The sequence below is a fragment of the Hirundo rustica genome, chromosome 6, assembly GCF_015227805.2.
Source record: "Hirundo rustica isolate bHirRus1 chromosome 6, bHirRus1.pri.v3, whole genome shotgun sequence".
Taxonomy (NCBI): Eukaryota; Metazoa; Chordata; class Aves; order Passeriformes; family Hirundinidae; genus Hirundo; species Hirundo rustica.
Genome location: NC_053455.1, coordinates 48,632,169 through 48,657,732, shown reverse-complemented (window position 1 = coordinate 48,657,732; position 25,564 = coordinate 48,632,169). Strand labels below are relative to the sequence as shown.

The window sequence follows — 25,564 nt, the reverse complement described above, 5'->3', positions numbered from 1 at the left end:
CACAGCCCTCTGGGCTTGGCATAATTATCAACTTTAAGATGATTTCCCTTCCTGGTTCCTAGTTCTCCTCCCTGTGCAGCCAGTGTGAGCCTTCCTGCACTGGGACATCTGTGCTACCCCATGTGTGCCTCTACTGCCATTGAGGCTTTCTCTGCTACCTCCAGCTGACTCCAGCTGACTCCAGCCTTCCCTGGAGGTCAGTGACACCTCAGTGCACAAAAGCCATATAATTCATGTTGCCTCTCTGCCTGATTCCCATGAGACTGGGTTTCAGCACAGGAATTCAGTCCCAGCAGCACCTGCCCTGCACCTGGCTGGGGATGCTCATCTCTCCAGATGGGCCAGGTCCACCTTGGTCCCACCTAATTGCTCCCACCCATGATCGATAAACAGTGGTGAGACCTTCAAAGTCCTTCCCAGGCCAGACTCAGGAGCTTCAAGCTCTGTGCAGATGTCCCATGTTAAGGGGGCATAATGATTTCAGACAAAAGAGCATGACACCAATTGGAAGAGAGCATTCCACACCTGACAGAGTCCCCAGGTGCCTCAAAAACCCCGGGGAGAGGGACCACGCTCCATCTGCAGAGCCAACCCTTGGTCTGCGCCCATTCCCCATTCACAGGCTCATCTCAGACACGATTTAGCCTCAGATTAGCTAAGGTGTGTAGGTGCCTCATTGTCATTCATGCAGCTGGGAACCACAAACCTCAGCACCCTCCAGGACTTGGCCCTGACTTCCCCACAGCTACGGTACGGCTGTGAGAATGGCACTCATCCTCCCTGCAGCAGTGGGAGCACCAGCATCCTGGCAGCAAGGCTCAAGGCCAAATCCTGCAGGGAATGTTGAAAGGCGAATGCAGCTCAATTGTCCTTTGGGCCCACTGCACTGATAGGGACTGTGAGCACCTTTCCTCCATCCCCATGGCCCGGACAGAGCTGTTAGTGCCCTGAACGTGGCTTATCTGAGCAAACACAGTTCCCAGCAGAGCTACCTACATCCACTCAGTTTTCCAATTACTGTTTGAGATTGGCATCAACCATCGCCCATGCGGACACCACCAGCAACAGCTAACATCACTTATCCCAAAATGGAGGAACAAAATTACTGCCTTGCTACCTCCTTCCTCAGATACTCTCATGTTGGGGGATTAGACAAAAATAAAGCACCAGAAGGAGAGTGCACAACCTTTTCTGTCTCACTGCAATGATTTTTCCCCCACCGTAATCTTCATTTACTTTCTGGGTAGTCCAGGAAATGCAGTTGCTGACAAGACCAGGCCAGGATTTCTGTGCAAATCCGGTGACTCAGAAGGGACTTAGTGAGTTTCTGTGCAAGATTAATATATTTTTTAATCCCTCTAACTATTACTCACACGGCTCTTTATCATGGTTTGGCGTGATGCTGACGTTGAGCGCAGCTCTGTTTGCGCAGAGGCCCAAGGGAGCTGGTTTTCCCTGCCCTGAAGACCACCTTAGAGAGCCAGAGGTGGCATTTCCAGGGGTAGAGCTCCCAGCCAGGTCTCACAGACCTTTGTGTCACTGCTTGTGATGTTATTAAAGACATCAAGGGTGATTTCCCACCCGCCTTACCATGCCTAGGCCCACACCGGCAAAGACAAAGACGCTGAGTCTGAGCAGGGTCATCTCTGTGCAGTGACTAGAAAGTCTCCCAACCACCAAACCCTGGACAACCTGGCAAAGAAACACATAAGCACCATTAAGCCGAATAGAATATCATAATTTAAACAAACTCAAAAGAAAATTGCTACTTTCTTCAAGCAAACAGGTTCTTCCATCCGGGTTTCTTTGACAGAAAAGGACCTCACTGCCACAGTAAATGGCTGCAAGGTGTGATCCATTATTTCAAGTGTTTTGCCTTCTAGGGAGAGATCCATCCCATCAGCTGGGAGTTTTACTCAGGGTATATGCCTGAGTTTACCATCACTCCCTACTCAGCAGCAGTGACTGAAACTTCCTAAAAACACTTGCAGATACAACTTGAGGTGTGTTTATGAAATACAGTTAATACTACGGTCTTCATTCTTGGCACATCCTCCCCAAAGGAAAAGTGTACACTTTAAGCAGAGGAGGAAAATGTCTGTACCTTCTCTTGCCATTATTTTAAACTATAAGTATACAAATTGGGTGGTTCATAATTTTTAGGCAGGAAACAAGTATGACGGAGATGCTAATATCCAGTCCCAGCAGGAGACACAGATGTAAAGGATGGGGAACTGGTTCTACAGATTTTAAACCAAAACTGGGGGGGAGGGAAGGAAGAGCAAAATATTTAAATCCCAGAAATTATGTAACTTTTCCAGCACTTAGCAGAGCAAGAATTCCTTCTTTTATTTATCTGTTCAGCATATCCCATACTTCATGTGATCCTGGCCCAAGTGGACATGGGAGGAGAGAGGCTGGAAGAGATCATGATAAAAAGCCTGACTGACTGCAATACAGGTGAGACAGATAGGAAACTACTGAGTTTTCCTGGCCTTGAAAGGGATCCAAATAAAATTTGTTTGATCCAAATAAAAACCCTTCTGACTTGAAAAAAGAGCTCTAGTTCAAAATGCTTTGTTTTGTGTCTTTGGTGGGCTTTGTTTCTGTGGTAGTCCATCCTGGAGAAAACGTCAATGGTCTGCTTGGACCAGGAATGACACTACACTACACTCAGCCTTGCTGTGTTAGTCCTGAGGCAGAAACCCAAAGTCAGGTGAAAGGAAATGAGTGGAAAATAAATGAGAAAGTAAGTTATTAAACAGAAAGGAAATGTTAATCTATAATAACCAGTCAAATTTAAAAAAAAAAAAAAAAAAGAGTCAAATAGCAATAGAGTGAAAATGAAGTTGACATAAAGAACAATAGCTACAAAAGTAATATATATCCAACAGCATACCACTGAATGGAAAACCACCAAAATTCAACCCTTCACTTTGCTTCAGAGCACAAAGGATTTTTGACATGATGGGACATGACACCAAGAAGACATTCTGGCTCCTGCCTCCTTTTTGTCATTGTCCCTGCCTTTGGCCAGAGCTGGAGACCTTGGCTCATGTGTGCCCAGCTGCCTTGTGACACTGGCACAGGCTCTGCATGTCCTCCCTGGGTCATGTCACCTGTCAGGCGGCCTCCAGGACACTGGGGGTCCTGCTGTGGCACGAGGCTCGGACAATGCCTGGGGTGACCTGAGTCATGCTGACCAAAAGGCCTGCCATGAGAGGAGGCTGATACCAGCTCCAGCAGCTCCTACTCCAGGGGTGGGTGGGGAAGCCACTGAGTGACGCTCCATTAAGCTGAGTGCTCCAGAAAGGGAGAATCGTCATTAACTTTTTGCAACTTCCCAGTCCCTCCTACAGCTGGGGCTGTGCTGAGTCACATGGGATGGAGGCTGCACCTTGTCACAGGGCATGGATTCACTCAAGGGTGGCATCACCAAAACCCCAGTTCAGCTCTGCTGAGCCATTGGAGGAAACATTTCCCAATTTGCCCAGACTTGAATGGCATATTTTACTGGGATGCACCGTGCAGGCACAGCCCAGTCCCTGCCCTTCCTTGAGTCATTAGGGTATACCATCAGCAACGTCCCTGGTCTGATGGCCATGGGAGTGGCGTTCCCAAAAATGTTGCCATCACTGCACACAAGCCCCTGAGTGAAGGCAGCAAGCACCACTGCAGCAGAGACAGGCCCTGAGCAGGCAGCACCTGGAGATGTGCAGAATGAGCTGTCCTCAGAGTCAGCAGAGCAGAGGGATGGTCCTCATGCCAATGCCGGCATTCCCTGTGGGCTTTCCCACCACCTGGGCTGTGGCAATAAAAGCACAAGGTAAAACATCACTGCTGAATCAACCAGCTTGGCAAGGGGACTATTTCCAACTGCAAGACTGAGCCCAAGTCACCTGCTTTCCCCTTGGGGCAGGGCAGCAATCCTTAGGTTGCACAGATGGCAGTCCCCCATGGGCTATCTGTGCTGCCTGCCCTGCTCCCCAGCACGGGCACTGCTGATCCAGCCATTAGTCCCAGGCAGGCAAAGCCTGGGATGATCAAATCATCCTGATTTTGGACACAAAGCCTTGATTTGGGCGCTAGATAATATTTCCAGTCACCAGTAACTCTGACCTCACTTTCCAGTCTGAATGTAGACCTGAAAGCCCATTACTTCCAGTCTGCAATTTTCCCTGAGCGCAGAGATCCTGGGCTGGCATGAGCAGCACCCACCTGCGCAGGCACATCTGGGAAGCTGAAAGGTTGTTCATGAGCACTCTCCCATATAAGATTTTGGACATGTGCTGCCAGGAGGTAGTGGGGACATCCCAGGTGACTTGGCCTTCACCACTCACATGGACAAGTTCTGGTAGCTGATAAATGGAATTTATCCTTATTTTTATTCTTTACTGGAGTGTTCTGGGCTTTTTCCTTGCACATAAACTCCCCTTGAAAATCAACTTTGATGGGCCTTACCCTCCTGCATTTCATTTTTCTTGGATGGTGCTTGCCTTTGTAACCTGACCTCCTTTGAAGTCGGGGAAGAGCCAGTGTACCTGGCTGGAATGCCTTCTGCCATCAATAAACAAAAGAGAGAGGAAATTGTTTGCAAGTGAAATAACAGGCACTGCCTGTGGCTGTGTACATATGTCACAGGAAAAACCAACTGATCTTTTTTCCTCCCCCCTCTCCTTCTTTAAAGGCAAATAAGTCTCCCACTAAATGCATAAGAACAGCCAAATCTCTGTTCATCATTTTCTGGATTCACCAAGCTGGGGATTTGTTACACTAGTCCAGCAAATCACACGGAACAATATTCCCTTGCCTCTATCACTGCATTTCGTTTCTGGGAAAACAGCTGCTCCCAATTGCCTGGACAGGCCAATTACCCATTTGACTGTTAACCTCTAAAATTTCGGGGGCCCCTTGCAGGATGGAAAAGATTGCTTGTATTTGAAAGTCCAAGGTACCAGTTTTTGGAAGACTTTTGAAGTGCCAGCCTTGCTGCATGGAGCCTCTGCCGAGCTGACTGGCACCTGCAAGAAGCTGACCTCACCTGTGGAGGTTAGAGGAGTTATGATGCTGGCATGATGCTCAGGGGGTCCTCTACACTCAGAGGACGTGGGGCTGTTGCTAAAGATTCTTCCATCAGCACCGACTGAAAGCTTGACAGACCCCAGCAACAAAATAAGTTCCCTTTCACCCGACAGCTTGGAAATGAAAAGCTGTGAGAAGGTCGGAAAGGCAGACACAGCAGGCCAGATAAGCTGGTACAGCCCCGCAGAGAAGATGCAGGGCCCCATCTCCAGCACAGATAGCAAGATTCACATCAGAAGCAGCCTCCCACGCCCTGGACCCGTATCTCGCCTTTGAAATTGTGCCGGCTGGCAGTTCCCAGGCGAGCGCCGGCTGGGGAGGGACCTGCTGGGGCAGAGACGGGGGTCAGCACAAACCCCTGCTGGGGCTCTTCTGCGCAGGCTGAACATGGTGCAAAGCCCTGGCTAGGGGGAAAGGCAGCTGTTTTACTGACACAGTGATGCCTGAAATCGCTTGAGCAGTTCAGGCCTTGTGGAGCAGCTGGGGGGCGGTGGGACTATAAGGAGGGCTGATGGTGTAGACCAAACTGCTGAAGGCAGCACTTTGCCAAACAGGGGAAGAGGATGGTGTGTTTTGCAAACTCCAGCCTAATCGCTTTCTTTCCCCCTCCAACCCACCCCTCTCCGCAGATATAAATCCTTCAAAGCGAGGAAACTGGAGAACTTTCTGTTTGTTGTTTCGTGGTCCTTTCACAAAATGGGTTTTCCCCCTAGGCATACCTGGCTATAATTAAATCCCTGGCTCTTTAATCATCTCTTTTGTTGTGCAGGGAAAAAAAAAAAAAAAAAAAAAAAAAAAAAAGCAAGAGGGACAGACTGGTGATAGGATGATACACAATGTAAATCTCTCCTCCAGGAATCTCTCTCATCTTTTCAGGATCACTCTGTACCAACTTGTCCCTCCAGAAGCTGCACAGCTAGAGGTGGAGTTTGTATAACAATACAATTTTAAATGCAATAAATAGAACAGATGTCTTATGATTTCTTGACCCTCAGGGTTATAAGTATCTACCCCTTTGTCCCACCCAGAGTTTTGTTTGGAGCATTTTGCTTTGGGTTTTTTTTTTTTTGAGAAAAAGTTCTTAAAGGAAAGTTTCCCCCACCCCCTCCCGTGGTTTGAAATCTAAGCATCAGATGTGACTTGAGATATCAGCCAGGGACTCCAGGTATTTCAGTTGCTTAATCCTCCAGCAGCTTTTTCCAAGCCACATACTGCACCTGGAAGGTTTCCATCCTATCACACTTGCAAACTCGAACTCTAACTCAAAAAAAAAAAAAAAAAAAAAAAAAAAAAAAAAAAAAAAAAAGGAGTCTGGGCTCATTTCTGCCCATTACCCAAAATTAAATTATTTTAAACAATTATGAAATTAATATTCGAGAGAGAGAGACTGAATGGCATTTCACACTGCCAGGCATTCACTATGAGGGAAATTTCATTCCTATGGCTTCTCAGATGAGAGGGCTCTGGCAGCCCAGCCCTGGAGGACAGTGGGATTGCGTCCCTGATGGGCTCTCATAACTGGTGCCTGGAGGCCTACCAATGATCAGATAAAGATGCTTCAAGCACATCAAGCACATCATGAGCAAGGGAATCTCTGCAGTAAGGCTGCCTGGTGCAGAGGCAGCCCTCCTGCTGTCTGCCTTCCTCTCCTCAATTCATTATCTCCCACATGACTTCTCCTCACCTGGTACAGCCCCAGCTCACCAGACAGCCCCACACTTTCAGGGTGCTTCAAGAACCACTGCGGAGACCTGGATTGCTTGAATTACCCCCATGTGCTATTTTCATTTCCCCAACAGTCCATTCCAGCCTCGGTCATATCCCATTTTCTAAGCTACAACTGTTTCCTCATCAGTTCTTTGTCTCAATGCTGTCTCACTGCCTTCCCACAGCCCCTTTTCTGACCTTTCCTGGCTGTGTCCTGACCCAGACAGGAGCTCCCTTCCCACCCTCACTGCACTTCAACCTGCCCCACAGTCTCCCTGCTGTATCCCCTGCTGTTAGGTGATGCTCACCACAGGCTGAAGTGAGGCTGAAGAGCTCTGGATGGGATCCCTCAAGTGATGCCTGGATTAGTGGTGTGGCTAAACAAACATCCTCCATCTGCAAAGAGGGTAAACACCTCACCTCCTGCAGGGTCTGTGTTTCTGTACTGATTCCCCACATGCAAAGAGCTCTTTGAGATAGCAATGACAAAGAACTTGACAAAGAACTTGAATTGCCTACTTAAAATTAGGTGGACTGACTCAAAGCCTCTCAAAATCTCCTCTCTAGGTACTCTGCAGCTGACTTGAATGAGAGGAATGAGGAGAAACAGATTCTTACAGTGCATTGACCACTTCTCACCACAGCAGGTCAAATGAGGTTGGGAAGCTGAAAAACTAGATTAAGCAATTGGAGCATAATATCCTTGGGGTGGGAGAGGAAGGCAGGAAGACACCAACACTATTTGAGTCATCCTGGGATTGCTGATTAGGCTGGGAAAGGGAGCTGCAACATTGCCCTCTGTAAGGGGAATATGTAAGTTTTGAGAATATTTAATTTTAAAAATAGAAACTACAGTAACACAAAGAAATAATTTCTCCCTTAACTTCTTCGATGTCCCCTTCCAGCTATAAAAGTCCTTAAATACTGTCTTTTTCAAGTTCAGGAGGAGATGCAAACATGGGAGACAGGTTTCCTCTAACAGGAGGGCTCAGGGCAAGTCCAAGAGGACGGGGAAATCCTCTCACAATGATTTACAGAAGGACAAACTAAAGAATAAAAAAAATCAAAGCTAAGTATCTGGTTGATTAAATTCACTGAAAATTGCATTATATTCCTTATGAATAAAGCTGTCATTTACTCAGTGAAGTGGGGAAGCCAGTCAGCAGATATTAATCATCATTTGCCTATCCAGATTGGTGGAATTCACTTGCACCTTAATCTGCATTTGTATCTCAGCAGTATCAATTCACTGTAGAGCAGAAACAAATGCATCTGAGATGCCAGTTTAGGCAACACAAGCAGCTCTGGGGCTCAGCAGGACAGAGCCAGCACACTACTATTCCCTGCCTGCTAGAGCAACCCAAGCAGAAAGCAGCCATAAAACATTACCCCAGATACCACCTGCAAGAGATATCTTTGGGTGGTTCTAGACAGATACCTGAAAGTAAAGACATGAATTCTAATGTTTTAAAATAATTTAAAAGCCAGAGAGGGAGAGTTTAATTCAGTCCAGTTGAGGATCTTGCCCTGCATAAACCAGAGCAGAGTTTGGAACTGCCACTGATAAAGTGGAAAGAAGAAATGACAAAGCAAAAAGCAGTGCTTTGCAAGCTCTCAGGTGAGATGGCTTTTCTTTCACCAAGAATCAGGTATCCTGGGATTTTTTTAAAATATAGAGTGTTTTTTCCTCTTTGCATTTTGATGTTCTGACAACGAACTTCAATGCACCAACATGAAGAAAAGTTTCTACCCTATGACCAATTCACTCCTATATTTCTGATGTCCAGAGCCATGCACTGTAGAATAGGCATAGCAATATGGATAGAAACTGCATGGATGTATGAAAGAAAGCTGCCTGGCTGATAAAAGCCAGTTTCTGTGTCAAATGTCCCAAGACAAAGACTCCCTAGCAAAGTAGATGCTGCACCTGAGCCTGCAGGGCCCTGCTGGGTTAGATTGTGGCAATAGGAATGACTGGCCTCTGTGGAATGAAACTCTGTGACTCTGGGATGGGTCAGGTCCCTGGTTAGCACTGGCATCTGATCATCCATTAGGAAGCAGAGTGGATGCTGTAGTTCCCATTATCTTCCAGGGCTGTGTCTCTGTGTGGGGTGCCCCAGCATGGCAGGGGAGGTAACCTTATCTACAGCAGTTTCAACCAAACTAACCTGGGGAACAATGGCGGGGAAGGCAGGCAGATATTCCAGACATAACAGCAGTGTCCTCAACACAGATATCCTGGACCTAGCAGCAGTGTCCAGGCTCCATCTAGCAACAGAGAGCCACTCCTTAGAAGAGTATTGCTGCCCATGTTACCCAACTCCAAACAAGCACACCACAGCCGTGCTGCAACTCCAGATATTATTTCTGCATATGTCACAGGGGCTTAAATGGTATGTCCGAAGTTAAAAGCCCAGCTGTGGGGAGTCCTTCTGCATTCAAACGGGGAAGAAGATATGGGACAGTGCCTTGGCCCCTCTAAAGCCTGAGTGATTCCTGCAGATCCTGGTCTAGGAGGCAGCATGCAAGGCTAGCATAGGGAAAGCATCCAAAAGCAGTGGAATTTGGGTAAGAAGCTTGCTTTGGAAAGCAGCTGCTGATCACCCCACTTTTCACGCTGTTTCCCTACTGTGGACAGGCAAAGTTGTCTTCTTTCCAAAGAGGCTGAATGGGACTGCATTCAGCTGTTTGGAGATGTTCACAGGGCCAGGAAACAGCTAGTCCAAAGCCACCCTCACAGGAGGAACATGGAAAAGGCACCATCTCAGCTCCAGCCAGTTTACTCTGCAGAATTCAGCTGCTATACAGTCATGCCTGTCAGCTGCCAGGATGCCCAGATTTGGTGAGACCAGAGCCCAAGTGATGGGCAACACCATGCCAAATCCAAATCACAAAGGAAGGAACTGAAGCTGCCATTCCCCAAATGAGAAGCTTCTCCAGATCCCACACGAACTCTGTGGCAATGCCTAGGAAATGAAGAGGATTTAATAACAAGACCACTCCACTTCAGGTTATTGCTAAACTTGCATTCCTACCTTGGGGCTTGGTTATAACCATCTGCTGGTCTTTCTGCAAAATCATTAAGCCTCTTCCTCCAAAAGGAACACTCTGCTATAACACAACATAGCACATTTTTGATTCTGCTACTGCTTAATTCAGCTGACTTTTCCCTTTTACCCATTTTGACAGTCTCCTAACCATGTTCCACCACCCACCTTTCTGTGCCCTTTTTTTTTTTTTTTTTTTCCCCTCTTTTGGGAATAACAAGCTTGTTGTGCTTGTTTCCATGCAGAAGAAACAAGTTCTTCTACACTGAGGGATCTTCAGTGAAAACACCAGTAAGATTGTCTGCTTTCCTGAGTGTGCAGGGTGCTACTATATAAATGTAAATCAACTAACCTGCACCAGTAAATACCTCAGCTGAGGCACTTTAGCTTCAATGTAAGTTTTGTTACAAAACTCAGGACATATCAGTCCAAGGAAATTTTAGCTCTACAGCTTAAAGATCCACAAAGAGGGACAAGGGGAAGAAAGCTTTCAGGACACTCCTTGCTCAAATTTCTTTCCATTCCAAGGAACAGAATAAATTTGGAGTCACTTCTCTTTTCTGAAGCTAAATGCTGTATGGCAGAGCTAGGATTTGCATGTCAATAATGCACCTGGATTTGGAATGGCATGTGCCCAGAAGGTAGTGAATTAGGTAGCAGTGTGGCAAGCTAATCTGTCTGAGAGGGGGACTTGCACTTCACTTACCATTTGAAGGATACCAAAATATGACATCAGATATCCAGACTCCACTGCTTCCAAGCCAAAGAAATCCATAGAGATGATGGAAAACATAATCATGAACAAACCTAGAGGGAGGGTTAATGCAAAGACTGCATCAATACATTTGCACTGCATGTAATAGCCCAAATCCTGCTCCCAGTCACCACCAGCCCAACTCAGTAGCTCTTCCTGGGTTTGCCAGCACTGGGTATAAACATGAGCAGAATCCTATTCAAAGTCATTGTAGTAATTTGATCTTTAAATGTTAACCTTTTTTATCCCCCTTACTTTCATCTTTAAATAATGTGACTATGTAGGCTGTAGTTTCAGCTGTTAATTATAAACTAGTAAATATTTGTATCGCTGAAGCCAGGCTAACCATTAAGACAGCAAGAAAACATTTGTTCAGACAAGACTGTAACCATAAAAATAATCTGATTGGATTCCTCACCCCCTTTGCCTGACTTCAGATATTCACTGTGGGGAACAGCCCAGTGACATCAGCCAAAATGCAGTGGTTTCACTGCACTCCTCAGCAACAATGTCTGGGGCACGTGAAGAATCTCTTGTGTGGACTGATAGTGATGTCAACACAAGCAGTCTGGAAAGCCTGGACAGAAAGAGCACAGATCAGGTCTGCTTTTCAATGGAGGCAACTTCTGGGAAGTGTAACAGAGAATGTCCACTCAATCTCAAATGAAAATACAACAGTGTATGTTTCCCCCACTGCCAAGCGTACACAAATACAGGCGTGCTTGCACATGCTCCCATCCTACAGAGAGCGCCATCAAATTAAAAGTATTATGTCAAAACACTGCACTTCAAGTGTGGTGTGGGGTAAGAGTCTGCTGCTTCCCCTAGTGTCTTGTGCACCTGAGATGGCGTGAGACAGTAGGAAATTGGGGCTCTCTGCATGTGAGGAACCCCATGATGAGCCTGTCATAGATCACGGATCCTTCTGGGACAAAAGAGACCAGATGACTTTTAGCAGTCTTGCCTTTCCTTGTAAGATCCTCTGAGTTAAAAGACTGGGTAAAAAAGGAGCTGTGTTCCTCTCCTTCCTGAAAAAAACCAGAATCCAGGAGGCAATGTGTGAGGACTGAGAAGACAGCTGGTGGTCTGGCAAAGTGACATGGCGTGGGGAAGATTTGCCAGCTTTTCCTGGAAGGATGAAGAGAGCGTTCCAGATTGCTGGTTAAAACACTGTGGAGGACTCGCTCCTTAACGAACAAGAGCAACTCCACCTCATGTAGCAGCACAACCCCAGAGCTACCAGTGCAGCACCTGCAGCAATGAGGACCTCCTTCCAGGCACCCTAAGCCTTTGCCTGGAGGGAGCACCGCCCTCCCATCGCAGGACCTGCCACAAAGCCTTCATCAACCCCACCAGAGATGCATCCTCCCTCTTAACAGGAGTAGCTGCACCCCAGCTGGCTCCATGGTGGTGGGAGAGAGGGATGGGGCGGGGCAGGAAGGGTGTCCTGCTCTTCTACTCTCCAGCTATGTGGAGAAGGTACCTGGGAGCTGGGGCTCATGAAGATCTTATGGCTTCACCACACCCCTCCACAGAGAGCACTCCATTGTTATTCAGTTTCTTTGAAATTACTCTCAGCTCCAGGCAGCTTAAGGTAACATGGAAATACCGGTATTTACTCACAACTCCCAAATCAGGCAACAGGGTTGCACATGTTTACAAAAGGCTCACGTGATGAAATGAAAGAAAAACCGCACTTGGTTTCAGTTGTAGGAACATTAGATTGAAGCAGGTGCTCACCCTTCATTCTGCACCCCACTGGAGGTACCACCTAGGAGGGGCTCGGCCTTCCTACACGCCTGATGTTTCTTCCTGGTGCTTCCCTCCAGCTTCTACAGCTCCTCTCCCCTTTGAAGTCCCTCATCAAGTTAAGAAAGATTTGGATCTTTCTTCTCCAAACAAGCCGCTTTCTTTTGGAGCAGAGGAATAGGCTGTGCTCTTTAATTAGAATTATACATTGCATGGTTCCCCTGGAGATGCAAAGGTCTTGTTTTCAGATGGGTATCAGCATGGTCCCTTAAAGCTACCTGGAGGAGGGAGACCCCCTTGCCCCTCTTCTTTCAGCAACTAAGGTGGTCTCTCCCACATGTAATCACACATTTTTTGATGAAACTCACAAGGTGAGCCCCAGATTGAACTAAAAAAGATGTTATGCTGATTGGAACAGCAAAGATCTCAGCAGGTTCCCAGCTGGGTAGGCTGCAGGTCAGCTGAGTGCAGCCACATAAATAATGATAAGCCTCAGTCCACATTGACAGGCTCAACATGAAAAAAAATGGAAAATGGCATAAAATACCCTCAGAAACCTTGCCTTTTTTGAGGATGTCTATGAAAAGGGTGAACTCCTTAGAAAACATGGCACCAGTGGTGTGAGTAACAAAGGTTATGCAGAAGAAAGCAGGGAAATGATCAAGAGGCAGAAACGATGACAAAAAGCACCAAGGAAAATCAAAAGTGCAAACCCTATTAAACAAACAAACAAACAAACAAGACGTGACATGTCTGAAAGCAGAAAGCAAGCACAGCCTCTGGGAGCTCATCGCAGCCTTCCTATGCTGGACTGGAAACGAGATGGGATGCAGAGCATTAAGGCTCACTGCAAAACTCTGTTCCACACGTGAAAGAAAATCTTTTAAAAAACAGGATGCAGGTGCTAAAGCAATCATGCTGAAAACAGATTTTCAAAAGGGATTAGGCAGCCAAAGATTCATACAAGCGGCCATTTGTCAGTATTTTCAAGGCCCTGGTGATTTCTTGTCAATGAGAGTTACGTTTGATATTTTTATCCTCTTGTTTTTCTTTCTGTCTCTTATCTACCACCAGTGCAGTGAGGCTCTCTTTTCCCAGGTCAGCTGAGAAGGTAACTTGGCTGTGCTGGAGCTGTCTGCTGCCAGTCCAATCCCTGGCAGCTCCTGTCCTGCAAGAGGCATAGAGCCCACATCTCTGCTTTTATACAACACAGGGAAGAGGTTCCCAGCCCTGCAGCCCTCCCAGGGAGGTTCTTTCAGTCTCAAACAAGCTAATTTTAGACAACAATGAGATCCATAAGGAAGAAAAAGATTTTCTTTGCTGTATATCACAAGCTTGTTTGCAAAGTAAATAGAGAACAGTCTGTAATTTGGGCAATCTAATTAATTATACGGTTGCAGCCTGGAGATGAAAGGTAAATGAGCTCATGAGGAGAGCTTAGCCTCCAGCTGTGAGCTGCAGAGAATTAGCAATGGTCAGATCCCCTTTCAGCTGCCATCAGTTTGGTCAGTGACCTGAAGTGAAGAGAGACCTGCAAAGAGAAATCACTGGGAATTTAATCACTCCTTGCTGTAGTGTGAGTGCTACAGCAGAAATGCCTCAAGTGAACCTGCTCCTACCCTTACAGAAATACTCCCAGGTATTCAGTGACAGTCTGCCTTAAATCTCAGCTTTACTAGGATGTCCATCCTCTTTGCCTAGAAATTCCCTCCAGTTTTGAGCAGGAGTCATTTATTTCGGTTCAGTGAGGATTTTTGCTTTGCACGGGGAAAGAAGAATGGATTCTGTAACAGGCAGGAATTTGCATTTCCGCAGGAATGTCTAAAGCAAAGTGCATTTTGCCTGGACAAAAGAGAACACACAGAAAATCTATGTGCAGAACTCATATGGATGCATTCTCAGGCATTTTTAACAGAGAAATGAATGCTACTTTAAGATGAGAAATGAGCCAGAATCGGCTCCCCTCTTAACACATCTGTCTCATTCTGTGAAATGCAGTAATTTGATACACTTTTTGGAGCACAATTTTAGAAGTTAATCGTCTTAAGAACCAAAAAGATTGCACTGTTAGGTCAAGCCAGCGGTGGTTTGAGGCTGTATCCTGTCTCCAGTGGCAAGGGTAGGACAAACTGGCATTACTGATCTCAGCCAGTGCCAGCCACACACAACAAGGAAAAAAAATCAGAAATCTTTTACTTCCCTGCATGTTATTCTACAACTCCAGTTGGACTTGTTCCCCCAGAGATATAGCAAGGAATAACAGATGAGCCTGACCAAGCCCAGGAAAGCCATCCCCTTCCAATTCTGCCACACTCCACAGCAAATTTTACTTTCATTTGTAAACTGAATTTACAGTTTACAAATTAGCATTTAATTTGTAAATCATGTTTCACGTTCTTTAATTTTCAATGGCTTCTCCAGACAAAAATTAATTGGAAAAAGATGCAAAGTATAAAAGTTAGGGTGCCTTAAGTCCCCTCTTAAGATCCCTTAGTTTGTTCAGGTGCATGACACACACATGTTACGATGTGCACAAAACTTAGTTTTTGAAATTATAATCAAGAGAAACTGCACTTTTTGGGTTGACTGGGAAAAGAGCCGTGAAGGCTTTTTGTGTGGAAGGGCAGAGAGCATCTCCCCGTTTTCACACTGATGAGGATGACATGTAGCTTGTCTCTAGACAGGTGTGTGGGGAAAAAAGTTAGAGGATAGGCAAAACTGCAGATTATTAAATTGTGGCCAGGGATACATAGTCAGGCAAACAGGGAGATATGAACCATGCCAGGACAGAAACTGACTTGGAGGAAGCAGGGAAACATATGAATTTGGGAAAGGTTTGAGGTATCAGCGAGTTCCTACCATGACACAAAAACCCCAGCAGAATATATAAGGAAGAGAAGAACAACCATCCCTATCAGTGTGCAAGGGAAGAAACATGATGTGGGTCCCCTGTGTGCAGCCTGAGCCTCTCATGCATCAATAATTTTTAATTGTTGGGAAATAGGTTATGGTACACATACTAAAAATCACTAAGTAAAATCAAGAAGGATCTCAGTTTATCTGGCAGAGGACAAACAATTTTCTTTGTTCTGAAGAGCTTACAGCCCAAAGAGAAATGACACAAGACAAAAAAAAAACATTTGCAGTGAGGGGGATGGAGAGATTAATTGCTTTGCCAAAACTCCCAGATGCAGCCTGTGAAAAAGCAGTGTGTTTGACATCGAGTTCCAGGATTTTGAACCATGGGTAGCTGAGACTACCTGAAAGCATCCAACATCTCATTAGGAGGTGAATCCTCACTGCTCTGTGATCAAAGGCAACATGCTTTCAGTAACTTGAGATAAGCCTGGCCTATGGTGTATGTCATCCTATTTTAAGTACATCAGCAATCATGGGTAATGGGTGAGATTTACCTATGGGAAGTCCAGCAAAGACCTTGACTATGAAAACTTCCATTACTCCTGGAAACTTCATCAGGCGCAGGATTTCTCTGATGCTAAACAAGCTGCCAGTCTGTGATGTGCCTGCAGAAGATGAGGTATGGGTTAATACTCTGTTTATACAAGTTAAGGGTAGAAAGCAGGGAACTCTGGGAGCCTGCTCAAGTTCACCACTCAAAACCCACATCTCTGCTGCACCAGCTTTGTGCCAGTTGCAGGAGGTTGGGAGCTGGAGCCAGGTCCACATGCAGAGGAACCCTCTGAGACAGCAGTTTCCCTTTCTCCCCTGCCAGACCAAACTAACCCCCAGCAAGGGGTCCACAATCACCTTTTCTGAGACACAAGTCTGCGCTGGAAGACTGCAATTCTACATGGCACAGTGATCAATATGTTTGGAATAATACTCTTCCCTAAGCACAGCTTAGACATTGAAATGGCAGCACCTCAAGGCTGGGACATTTTTGCCCTTCAATGCAGCTCCAGGGTCCTTCAGCAGTTCTTGCAGCATGTTAATCCCCTGCCTCTCTTCATGTACTATTTATCAGAAACACAAAATACTCACTGTGCTCTGTCACGTGGTGGTCTGACTCTGGTTTAGTCTGTGAAGGGATGCAAACCATTGCTATCAGGGTGTTGATGAAACTTCCCACCAGCCCAACATATGTAGGAACATAAATTCTGCAAGCAGAAAAAATAGAGGCAACTGGATAAATACCTTAAACAAGATATTTATACCTCCATCCTGCAAAGGCTTGGGCATTTGGATGAGGAACAATTCCTCTTGAAGTCACAGTAGAAAAAGCATTAAAAGAACATCCTTTCATGGAGGGTTTGGATATGACCACAGTTTGAAATTTCACCAAAAGATGGCTATTGCTATCAAGATAGTTTATCATTTTATTAATAATAGGGTATAATACAATGCTTTTAAATCTCCAAGTGTCAGGGGAAAAGAGCTCTTCTTGGTTTAATGAAGCTTACAAATCTTCCCACAGAAAGCACAGCATCTGCTTACTAGAATCCATCTAATCCCAGTTTAATTCCCAGTTTCATTCATCTAAGTATAATCTCACTCCTTGAAATTTCTCAGTGAAATAAGATGAAGTTAAGGAAAGCATTCAAGATGACTAAGAATGGTATAACACGGCCTAAAAGCAGAACTAAACCCACCAGAGGGATGATACCATTTGAAAAGGAGGCATTAAAAATAAAAACCAAAAAACATGATCACAAAACCGTCAGAGAAGTTAAACAGCATTTTGCTTGATGCACTTACTTTTCTGCAAAGGTGTCCAAAACCAAACCGATATCAACTATCAACTACCTAACTAACTTCAACTATTCCTCAGAGCCCCAAACTTTGATTCTTTAACAGAAGTAGGACCACATCCTTGGATGTAGGAACGGTGAACAGCAATTATTAACTACAGTCATACAATGATAAAAAAGAACAATTGCAATTTATCTAAAAAAACCCAAACATGAAAAAGTCAATAGAGCCAGTAATTAGTCCTCAGTTATCACTGTCCTCTTAAAAGAGAAGATTAGGAAATAGCTCCTCTTAGTCTTTAAGGGTATGTGGGAAGATTCCACACTCTAAAGGGCTTTGATTTTGACAAACACAGTAGAGCAAAGTCCAGGGCTGGAAAGCTGAAACGGAGAGAAATGAAGCTGAAAACAAAGAGAGAAGCTTGTTTTAACAGTGGGAGCAATTATCCACTCATCCAGCTCATTAATAGTCTCCCCCATCATGAGAATCCAGTTAGTTGTAGGGTTTCCTAAAATATGTGCTTAAAACCAACCACAGGAAGCAGGTTTGGGGTGGGAATGCCCAGCAGAAACACCAAAGGCTGGTGTCACGTAGGGCAGAAGATGAAGGGACCACCATGATGCCTTGGAGGCATCAAGATTTAAGCATTTTGAACTTCAGTAAAGTAATGCCTGGATTTCACCAGAGAAAACTCTGAAGTTTTGCAGATCCATGCAGACTCGGAGGTGAGTGTGCCATCCCTGCATTCCCAGCAACCTGTGCTGCCATAAATAAGATTTAAAAGTGAGCTGCAAGCCCCCAGCTGAATGCTCCCTGTGAGCTTGCTGATGAGAGACTGCTTATTGCCTGGCTTTTTACTGCTCATTTCCTTGTCAGACTGTGGTGTATGTTTTTCATGGAATAACCAGCAGCACTAATTGTAAAAGCCTCAAGTTTCCTCCATGCTAGACAAAGGCACAGTCTGAATAATTTCTGGAATATTATTTAAGTCACAGAGCAAGACACTCAAGGACTGAGATGCAAACAAGCAAGAAAAGCATCAAAGAGCAAATATAAATACATACATACATATATATACACACACACACACACACATATTCCTGCTAATAGTAACAGCAAAAACCCCAGCTGAATATTTTAATTATCATTAATTATTATTAAAACAACAAAACCAGATAATATCTTTCTGCAAAAGGACTTAGCACTGTAATTTAGACCTGCTGCCTTCTACCTGCCAAGCTGCTTCACTAATTAACTCAGACCACAAAATTAGTCATTTACTGGATCATTACTTTGCAGCAGATTGCCACTTTCTAAATTAGAATTATATGCCAAACAGTTCCCAAACCACTGAAATCAAATTTGTGGACAAAAATTTTTATCCAAGATATCCAGAATTTCTACCTTGCATTGCAACATAAAGTAAATTTACTAAGAAAATAAAAAGGATAGAATAACCAAAATAAGTAGCTGCAACTGGCTAAATGTGTGTGGAGTGGTGTGTTGGTTTTTTTTTTTTTGGTTTTGTTTGTTTGTTTGTTTAGTTTTGTCCTGTCCCCCCCACTCCCCCCCCCCCCCCCCCCCCCCCCCCCACCGGAGTTTTTATATTTCAAGCTTTCATTCTGATATGTAAAAAACACATTTCAAAATTTTTTTTTATCAGCCAGAAAAACTTCCTTTCCAGCCCTACTTTTTCCTGAGGTTGTCCGGAATCCCATATACCAATGTAAATATGTTTTACTCTTCACATCCAGGAAGAATAACAGTAAGCAAAGACAGAAGGATCCCTCTGTAAAAGGGGAAGCAAATAATGTAAGCAATGCCCTGTGCTTACTTCACTACAAGCTTAGGACTGTTAATTCACTGCTGTCAAACGGAGAGGAGAACCTTGACAATTTGCATATTTGGGAAAACTTGGGCTTGATGTCAGAAACTAGTGGAATTCTATATGGCTGGTTGCTGAAATCAGAGAAATCCAGTAAAATATGGTGCTCAAAACTGTGTTTCCCAGAAAACCCTGAAGCATTCAAAGTCATCTGAAAATCCCTTTTCCTAAGCACATCTTTCTGTAAGTGCTCTATCTTTTTGCACACATTAAGCATTGTCATTCTTTGATGGAAAGATGAGGAAGGTGCACCTCCAGTTAGCTGCTCTGCTATCTCATCCTTCAGCAGGGGCAAATGCTGAAATTTGACATAACTCCTCTGTGTCCTGGAAACCACCTTTTGCATTTGTTTGTTGGCTCATTTAAGAGAGATGAAGTAGAACCGAGGGAGACGGTTGTAGGAATGCTTTGCTGGGTTGGTATCACCTGCTGAACAAGAGCTGGCTCGTGGTCACTCGTCTGATTTTTTTATTTTAAAATTTAAACAGGAACTCCTGTCCCTGCTGATATCAGCCAGAGTCCTTTTGCATTCAGTTTTGTGTGTTTGGCTTACCAGGAGGAAGCCTCACCAGGAAGGGATGCAGTGGCACTATTAAGATAAATGAAGTACATCAAGGAGGTTGCTCCCGTGGGACCTTTTCCCATCCTCTTCCCCTTCCTGCTCTCCCTCTCATCCCTCCTGGCTGTCCACAAACCAGCCATGTGGAACCAGAGTGAGCCCTGCCAAACCCAGCAGCAGATTTCCTGGCGGGGCAGAAGAACAAAGGCTGCGGGCAGGACTAATACAATTAAATTAAATGGAGCAAAAGGGCACAGCAGCTTTGGCAGCTGAGCTCATTCTATGGCCTCTTCCAGCTTCTTGTTGATTAATGAGAGATTAAGGGCCTTTACTGTCCTGGGCTTTATGGTCAAAATAGCTTGGGTAACTTTATCTGTGTACTTCAGTATGTTATTTATGATTCCTCTGCTTTTTAATCTGTAGAGAGAGCCCTTCCTGACTTTTGTGAGCAGTCTCCCTGGTCTTCCCTGGGGACTTCTGCTAGCAAAGCCCCTTTCAGGTGTCAGCTAAGACCACACCTCACTATTCTTTTTGTTTTTTCAGTCTTGCCATGAAGCAGAGGAATAAAGGGCATTTTCCTATCCTGCATGGCACTGATGTACCCCAAGCTCCTGCTTTCAGGAGGATGCAAAGATTTTGGCTGCAGGGAGCAAACACTTGAATCTAGGACTAGGAGGAACTAGGGTCAAGGAGGACTAGATTTTGCCAACATGACTAGCTGCAGCTTGTCCCAACTTAAAACTTTCAGAGAAATAGGAAGAGAACATGAGCAGAGGGACCTGGAGGCTAGGAGCCCATAGTATCAGCCAAGCACTGCTTAACAAACCGACAAAACCCTCTCCTTTTCACTTTCCTGAAGCCAAGAGGTAAAATGTGGTGGATGCATTTAAAGCATCCTTTTAAAGAATTTTAAAGGGTTTCAAAAAGTGGGATGGCCACTTGCTACAGGACCCATGGTGTGGCCCAGTGCAAGGCTCGCTTTGTAGCCTGTGGCCATGGAAAAGGGACAAGTGGGTGGCAGCTAGGATTACCTGTCTGGAAACTCCATCCTTAATGCTGGTGGGAAAGCAGAATTGATGATGAAACCATTAATAGTAATGTAGTAGTAAAGAGATTGACCCCAAAAACATCCTAGGATCCAAAGCCATCTTGAGGAGGGTTGCATTTCTTCCCATGTAACACTTAACCAGCTCCTGTATTTACTGGCAGGTAAATCCCAACCTTCACCACACCTCCCAAGAGCAGCAAAATGAGTCCATGTTCCTTCACAACCTGCTCCCATCAGGGTCAATTAGTATGAGCTAAATGAATGCAATCAGAGTTCAGTTTCTGAATTAAGAAAAAACAGTAACACAGCAAGGGCTCACAGGGGCTCTGCAGCTCCTGTCACCGTCACGTGAAGTATCCAAAAAACCTGGCCAACTTTAGAACAAATACAGCTCTTGGAAAGCAGGACCTGGCCAGACAAGTACATGTGGGTGTATATAGGAACATCCATATGTACAAATACATTTGCACAGCATTTCCCAGGAGCTTTGAAGCAATGCTTTCAGCAAAACTTCCATGGAAAACTCAATCCCGCAAAGGCATGTGCAGCTTGCAGGCATCAGGCAGTGGAACAGGAGCAGGACAAAGGCCACTGGCCAGGCATTTGCCTGGCATATTTCCAGGCATATTTTCAGTTCATAGGCAGGGAGCCTGAGCAGAATCCCTGCTGGTACCTGCCAGCCACAGCCCCCAGGCAGTGCCAAGCAGGGATTGGGCACCGGAACCTCTTGTTTCCAGCAAGGGCAGCTATAGCAAACCAACAGGGGCCACAGTTTTGGGCTCCAGCCCAAATTCCAGTCCTTGCTCAGCTGCAATTCCCATTTTGATTTCCTGCCTGAAAAGCCTGGGACAGACCATGGAGGCAGGTACCTAGGGGTTGCTGCCAGCCGGGAGGGAGGCTGCATTCAGGCTTAGTGTGCCACGAGATGGTATCAGTGGCTTTCTCATTAGCATTCCAGCCACAGAGCCCGGCTCTGCAAGGCCCAGGAGAAGAACGCACGCGTGTAATTGCAGAATTAAACGTTGTGTCAATACAGCAATTCTTTCAAGGAGGAAGCGGCTCCCAATGACTCCCCAAGGATTAAAGGATCAATGTGTATTTCGGCAGTGAATGGGATTGTGTTTGTTTTCTTTCTCTTCCTCTTCGTAAAGTCAAAGTTGAACCCGGAGACAGCACAGATTGTTTTTTAGTGACTCACTCCTACTTCAAAACTGTGCTGCATAAAGCCGGCATTCATAGCCAGCCCACATTCCTTAAACAGCTCTGAGAGGTCTCTCAAAATATTTCTTTGATTCCAGTCTGGCCACACTATCCCCTCATACCCTAAGAGGGGCAGATACGGGTGAAAAAAAAGCTGGTGCGTTAAAAAGAAAAGCAAAGCAAAAAGTTGAGGTGAAAAAAAGAAAGTTCAGTTGAAATCATGACGCCAGACCATGGGCTCTGGTAACCAGCTTTAGGTCTGTAAAAAAGTGAACAGTGACCACTGCATTCCTGATAACTTAGTGACACATAAGTTACTGCATAACTTATTGTAAATTAGTGATGGTTTTGTTCAAGGAACTCTCTTATACTGCCTTGCTGAATGCATTTCTTCTCTGACCCTTTGTGGTCTGGTCTATATTGTTGAGATTCTGCCTTAAAAAACAAAACAAAACAAAAAAACCCAAAACAAACCAAAACACCAAAAACCAACTAACAAAAACCCCCAAAAACCCAAGTACAAAATTTCACCAAGCCTTCTTAAAAAAACAAACCCACAGAAGCCTCAACCAAAAAAAAGACTTATCGGGTCTACAGACTTTTCCCACATTTCCTAGTACGTTCATGCCAATGTACAGAGATAGACCGGCTTCCACAGCCCAGGGCAAGAAACAGCACAAAAACACACATAAACTCAGAGAACCCAATGCTCAGCAGACTTCAAGGCAGCACTACTGGAGGAGGACCACCCATCACATTATCTGTGCCTTTGAGAGGAAAACAAAACACCCCCAAGTCTTCCTTTCTGCAGTTCTTACTCCTGTCCTCATGGAAAAAACATTACACAGAGACATGCAGAAGTGTGTTCCCCGTCTCTTGACACAGAACACAAAACTTTGAGTGGATAGCCACCCCCTCCCATGCATCAGCAGGAAAAGGGGGAAGTTCCCTGTCCTGATACAACTGGAAACATTTTCAGGTTGTCCTTTTTGCCACATATGCTTTAGATGAGGAGGAGCAGAGGCTGGTTGCTGCTGCTTTGAGCAGAGCAGGAGGCTTTTTTTTTCACTATGGTGAGCTTGACATCATTGCAGGCTGTCCAAGGAGGGAGTGAAACTTCACATTCACACCCTCCAGAGAGCCCCTCACAGGCTGGGAATGAGTCACCCGCAGACAAGTGCTCATTCAACTGCTTGTTTCTAGTGGCAGCCACATCTGGAAAATTTGTGTGGTGCAGAAGGAAAAAAAAAATAATATGAAGAGGGGTATGGGCAGCCTCCATGACCTGTTTCCATCAGAACTGTGTGAGGGAGGGATGCTGAAGATTGGCAGTGGTGCATTAGCAAGGCAAAGAGCCAGGATGGAACCACAGGGGTACATCAGAGCCGCTGTGTGCTGGGGACACCAGGCAGGACTGCACGGCCATCACCAGCCATTGGAGACACCTGTGGGTTAACTTCCCCTAAAGGACGCTCACTCCTGTGTGTGTCACTGACGCGGCACAAGGAGGGTTGCGGGTGGGTCTTGATACTCAGCCTTGAAGAAAAAAACACAGAGGCAGTGCAGGGCACTGAATAAAGAGTTGGGCTTCTTCTGTAGGGAAAATCCTCCTCTGGCAGAGCTCCCTAGGAAGAGAGTGTTTTGTATGAATGGATAAGGCTGGCTGTCCATCGGGGCTCTGCAGCATGAAAGTGATCTATCCCTACCGAGCGCCTGCTGCAGAGAAAATCCTAGCATTGAAAAGCAGCTGGAAGGAGCCAGCCCCTGCCCGAGTCCCTGCTCAGGCACGGCAGATCCCGCCGCCGGGGCGCGAAGGAGATCCTTGCGGCAGGATGCTAATTCCCGGGCAGCTGGAGCAGCCTGGCCACGCCGGGCTTGCGCTGCCCCATCCAGAGCAGCGCTCTCCCGCGGAACTCGGCTAATTGCCGGAAGAGGGATATCAGTTACGCTTCAATGAGATGTGGGCGGATCTGCATGCTCTGCCCATAATCTGCCGCTAATTTCGAGAATCAGCTAGTCTCGTGTGCTCTTTTCTGGTAAAAAACCCTATTTCCAAATGCTGAATTTTCCCAATTCAAAACGTCACTTCTATGTGTGATTATTGCTTTTCCCTCTTGCACGGCACGGACAGTCCCACTGGCGTCTCGGTTCACTGAACACCTGCACAGCTACGGGAATTTATACCAAATGGGGGAATAAGCTGCATTCCACAAAAGATTTTAGTTATTTTAGGCATTGCGTGCTTCACACTTCTATACAGCATCACCCTGTGTGCCTAGAAATGGAAAAGTCTAAACAAGGACCAGGTATGAGCTGCACTCCCTGAATGGGGGCTTGCAACACCTGGCTTTGATCCCAGCAGTGCTAACTAATATTGGATGAGCTGGGACAGGTCGAGATAAGCATCAGAAAGTAGGTGTTGGTGGTCAGTGCTCACATCAGAGGCTCCCCACTGGTGAGGCTGGGACATGTGCTCTTCAACCTTCTGTAATCAATCTATCACAGCAGTGAAGTGAGAAAACTTCCTGAGAATACACAACTAAAAGAGTACTGGAGAAAAGAACAGCCAGCGGAGAATTGCATACAGCCCTCACAGGGCTGAGGGATTGGGAAATAACACAACACCTGAAAGTCAACACAGATTAGATTTAAAGTTAGATTAGATGCTTGCAGGCTAAACAAACCTTAAATTCACACATGAAATTACACTTTCTGAACTGCCTATTTGTGGAGCAAGCAGTTAGAAAGTGCCTGACGTGGTCATTTCCACCACAAAAACTGGGAAGCACCAAACAAAGCTGTCAGAGGCTGGTTCAAAAGAAAGAGAAAGGCCTAAATCTTCTTGCAACATGTTGATGGTCAGGGGAGTTTGTTGCTACTGTTGTTCTAGAAGCAAAAGGTTTGGACAGGTACAAGGAGAGATTAGATAAGCATTTAGAAGAATGATGCACTGAAGGTTACTAAAGCATCACAAATCATATTCACTCATTCATGTCAGGAAATCCCCTGAGCTGAAAATAGTTGCAGGCTGGAAAAGTAATCAGAGAAATATTATGCAAGTTTGTCCAACTCTTGTTCCGCACTAGGATTCTTACTATGATTGTTTTTTTCAGAGAAAGGATGAGGAAACTAGATCACACTGAGACGCAAGTGCAATTTCCTTCTCTACACTGGGAATCTAAACTGTCTCTCCCACCACCATGTCACAAGCCAGACAGGCACATCTTTGCTTCTTTGCTCATTCCCTGGAGAATGCTGCCTTTTTTTTTTTTTTTTTTTTTTTTTTCCCTGCAACCCTAAAACATTCCAGAGAATAAATAAGAATAAGCACAACTCTCACTTTGTGTTTGAGAGGACATGCAGTTGGGAAAGGATAATGCCACATTTCAGTCCAATAAACATTCACGTACTTTATCAAGTGACTGTTTAATATAACACAAAGATGCAATCTCCTATCTCTTAGCCTTTTTCTTGGATACTCCAAAGAAAGTAATAGAAAGTAGTATTACAAAGAGATTTTTGGGGTTCTCCCCCACCTTCTCCTTCGTGTTGGAGCTTTGTTCCCTAACAGGTAGCAAAGCCTTTAAGTTTTGGTTTTTTTTTTTTTTTTTAATTACTTAATTAAGCAACAAACTACTCTTCCAAGCTCAGAATGTGGTAAATTATTAAAATGCTCAGTTTGGGTGTGTTGCTGGGTAAGGACTCCCACACACAGTTGAAGGTGAAGGTGAGCTTGCTAGACTACTCAGTGACTCACCACCAAACACATCGTTAATTATATGTTACAGCATGTCTGACTTCATAGAGTGCTGTAGGTGGTGTG

At 45.3% G+C, this 25,564-nt stretch overlaps 1 protein-coding gene across 5 annotated transcripts in view; it reads right to left on the bottom strand.

The window, feature by feature from the left end:
- The window catches only part of SLC22A18 (solute carrier family 22 member 18), a 60,321-nt gene that overhangs the window by 7,554 nt on the left and 27,203 nt on the right, over nt 1-25,564 (bottom strand). For 4 of the 5 annotated variants that reach the window (XM_040067436.1, XM_040067438.1, XM_040067433.2 and 1 more), the window contains 4 exons: nt 16,342-16,457; nt 15,753-15,863; nt 10,543-10,643; nt 1,591-1,692 (listed from right to left, as the gene is read on the bottom strand). In XM_040067436.1, the coding sequence (XP_039923370.1) occupies nt 1,591-1,692; nt 10,543-10,643; nt 15,753-15,863; nt 16,342-16,457 (430 nt within the window). The remainder of the gene's footprint in view (nt 1-1,590; nt 1,693-10,542; nt 10,644-15,752; nt 15,864-16,341; nt 16,458-25,564) is intronic. The other variant, XM_058421022.1, reaches the window with a different exon arrangement.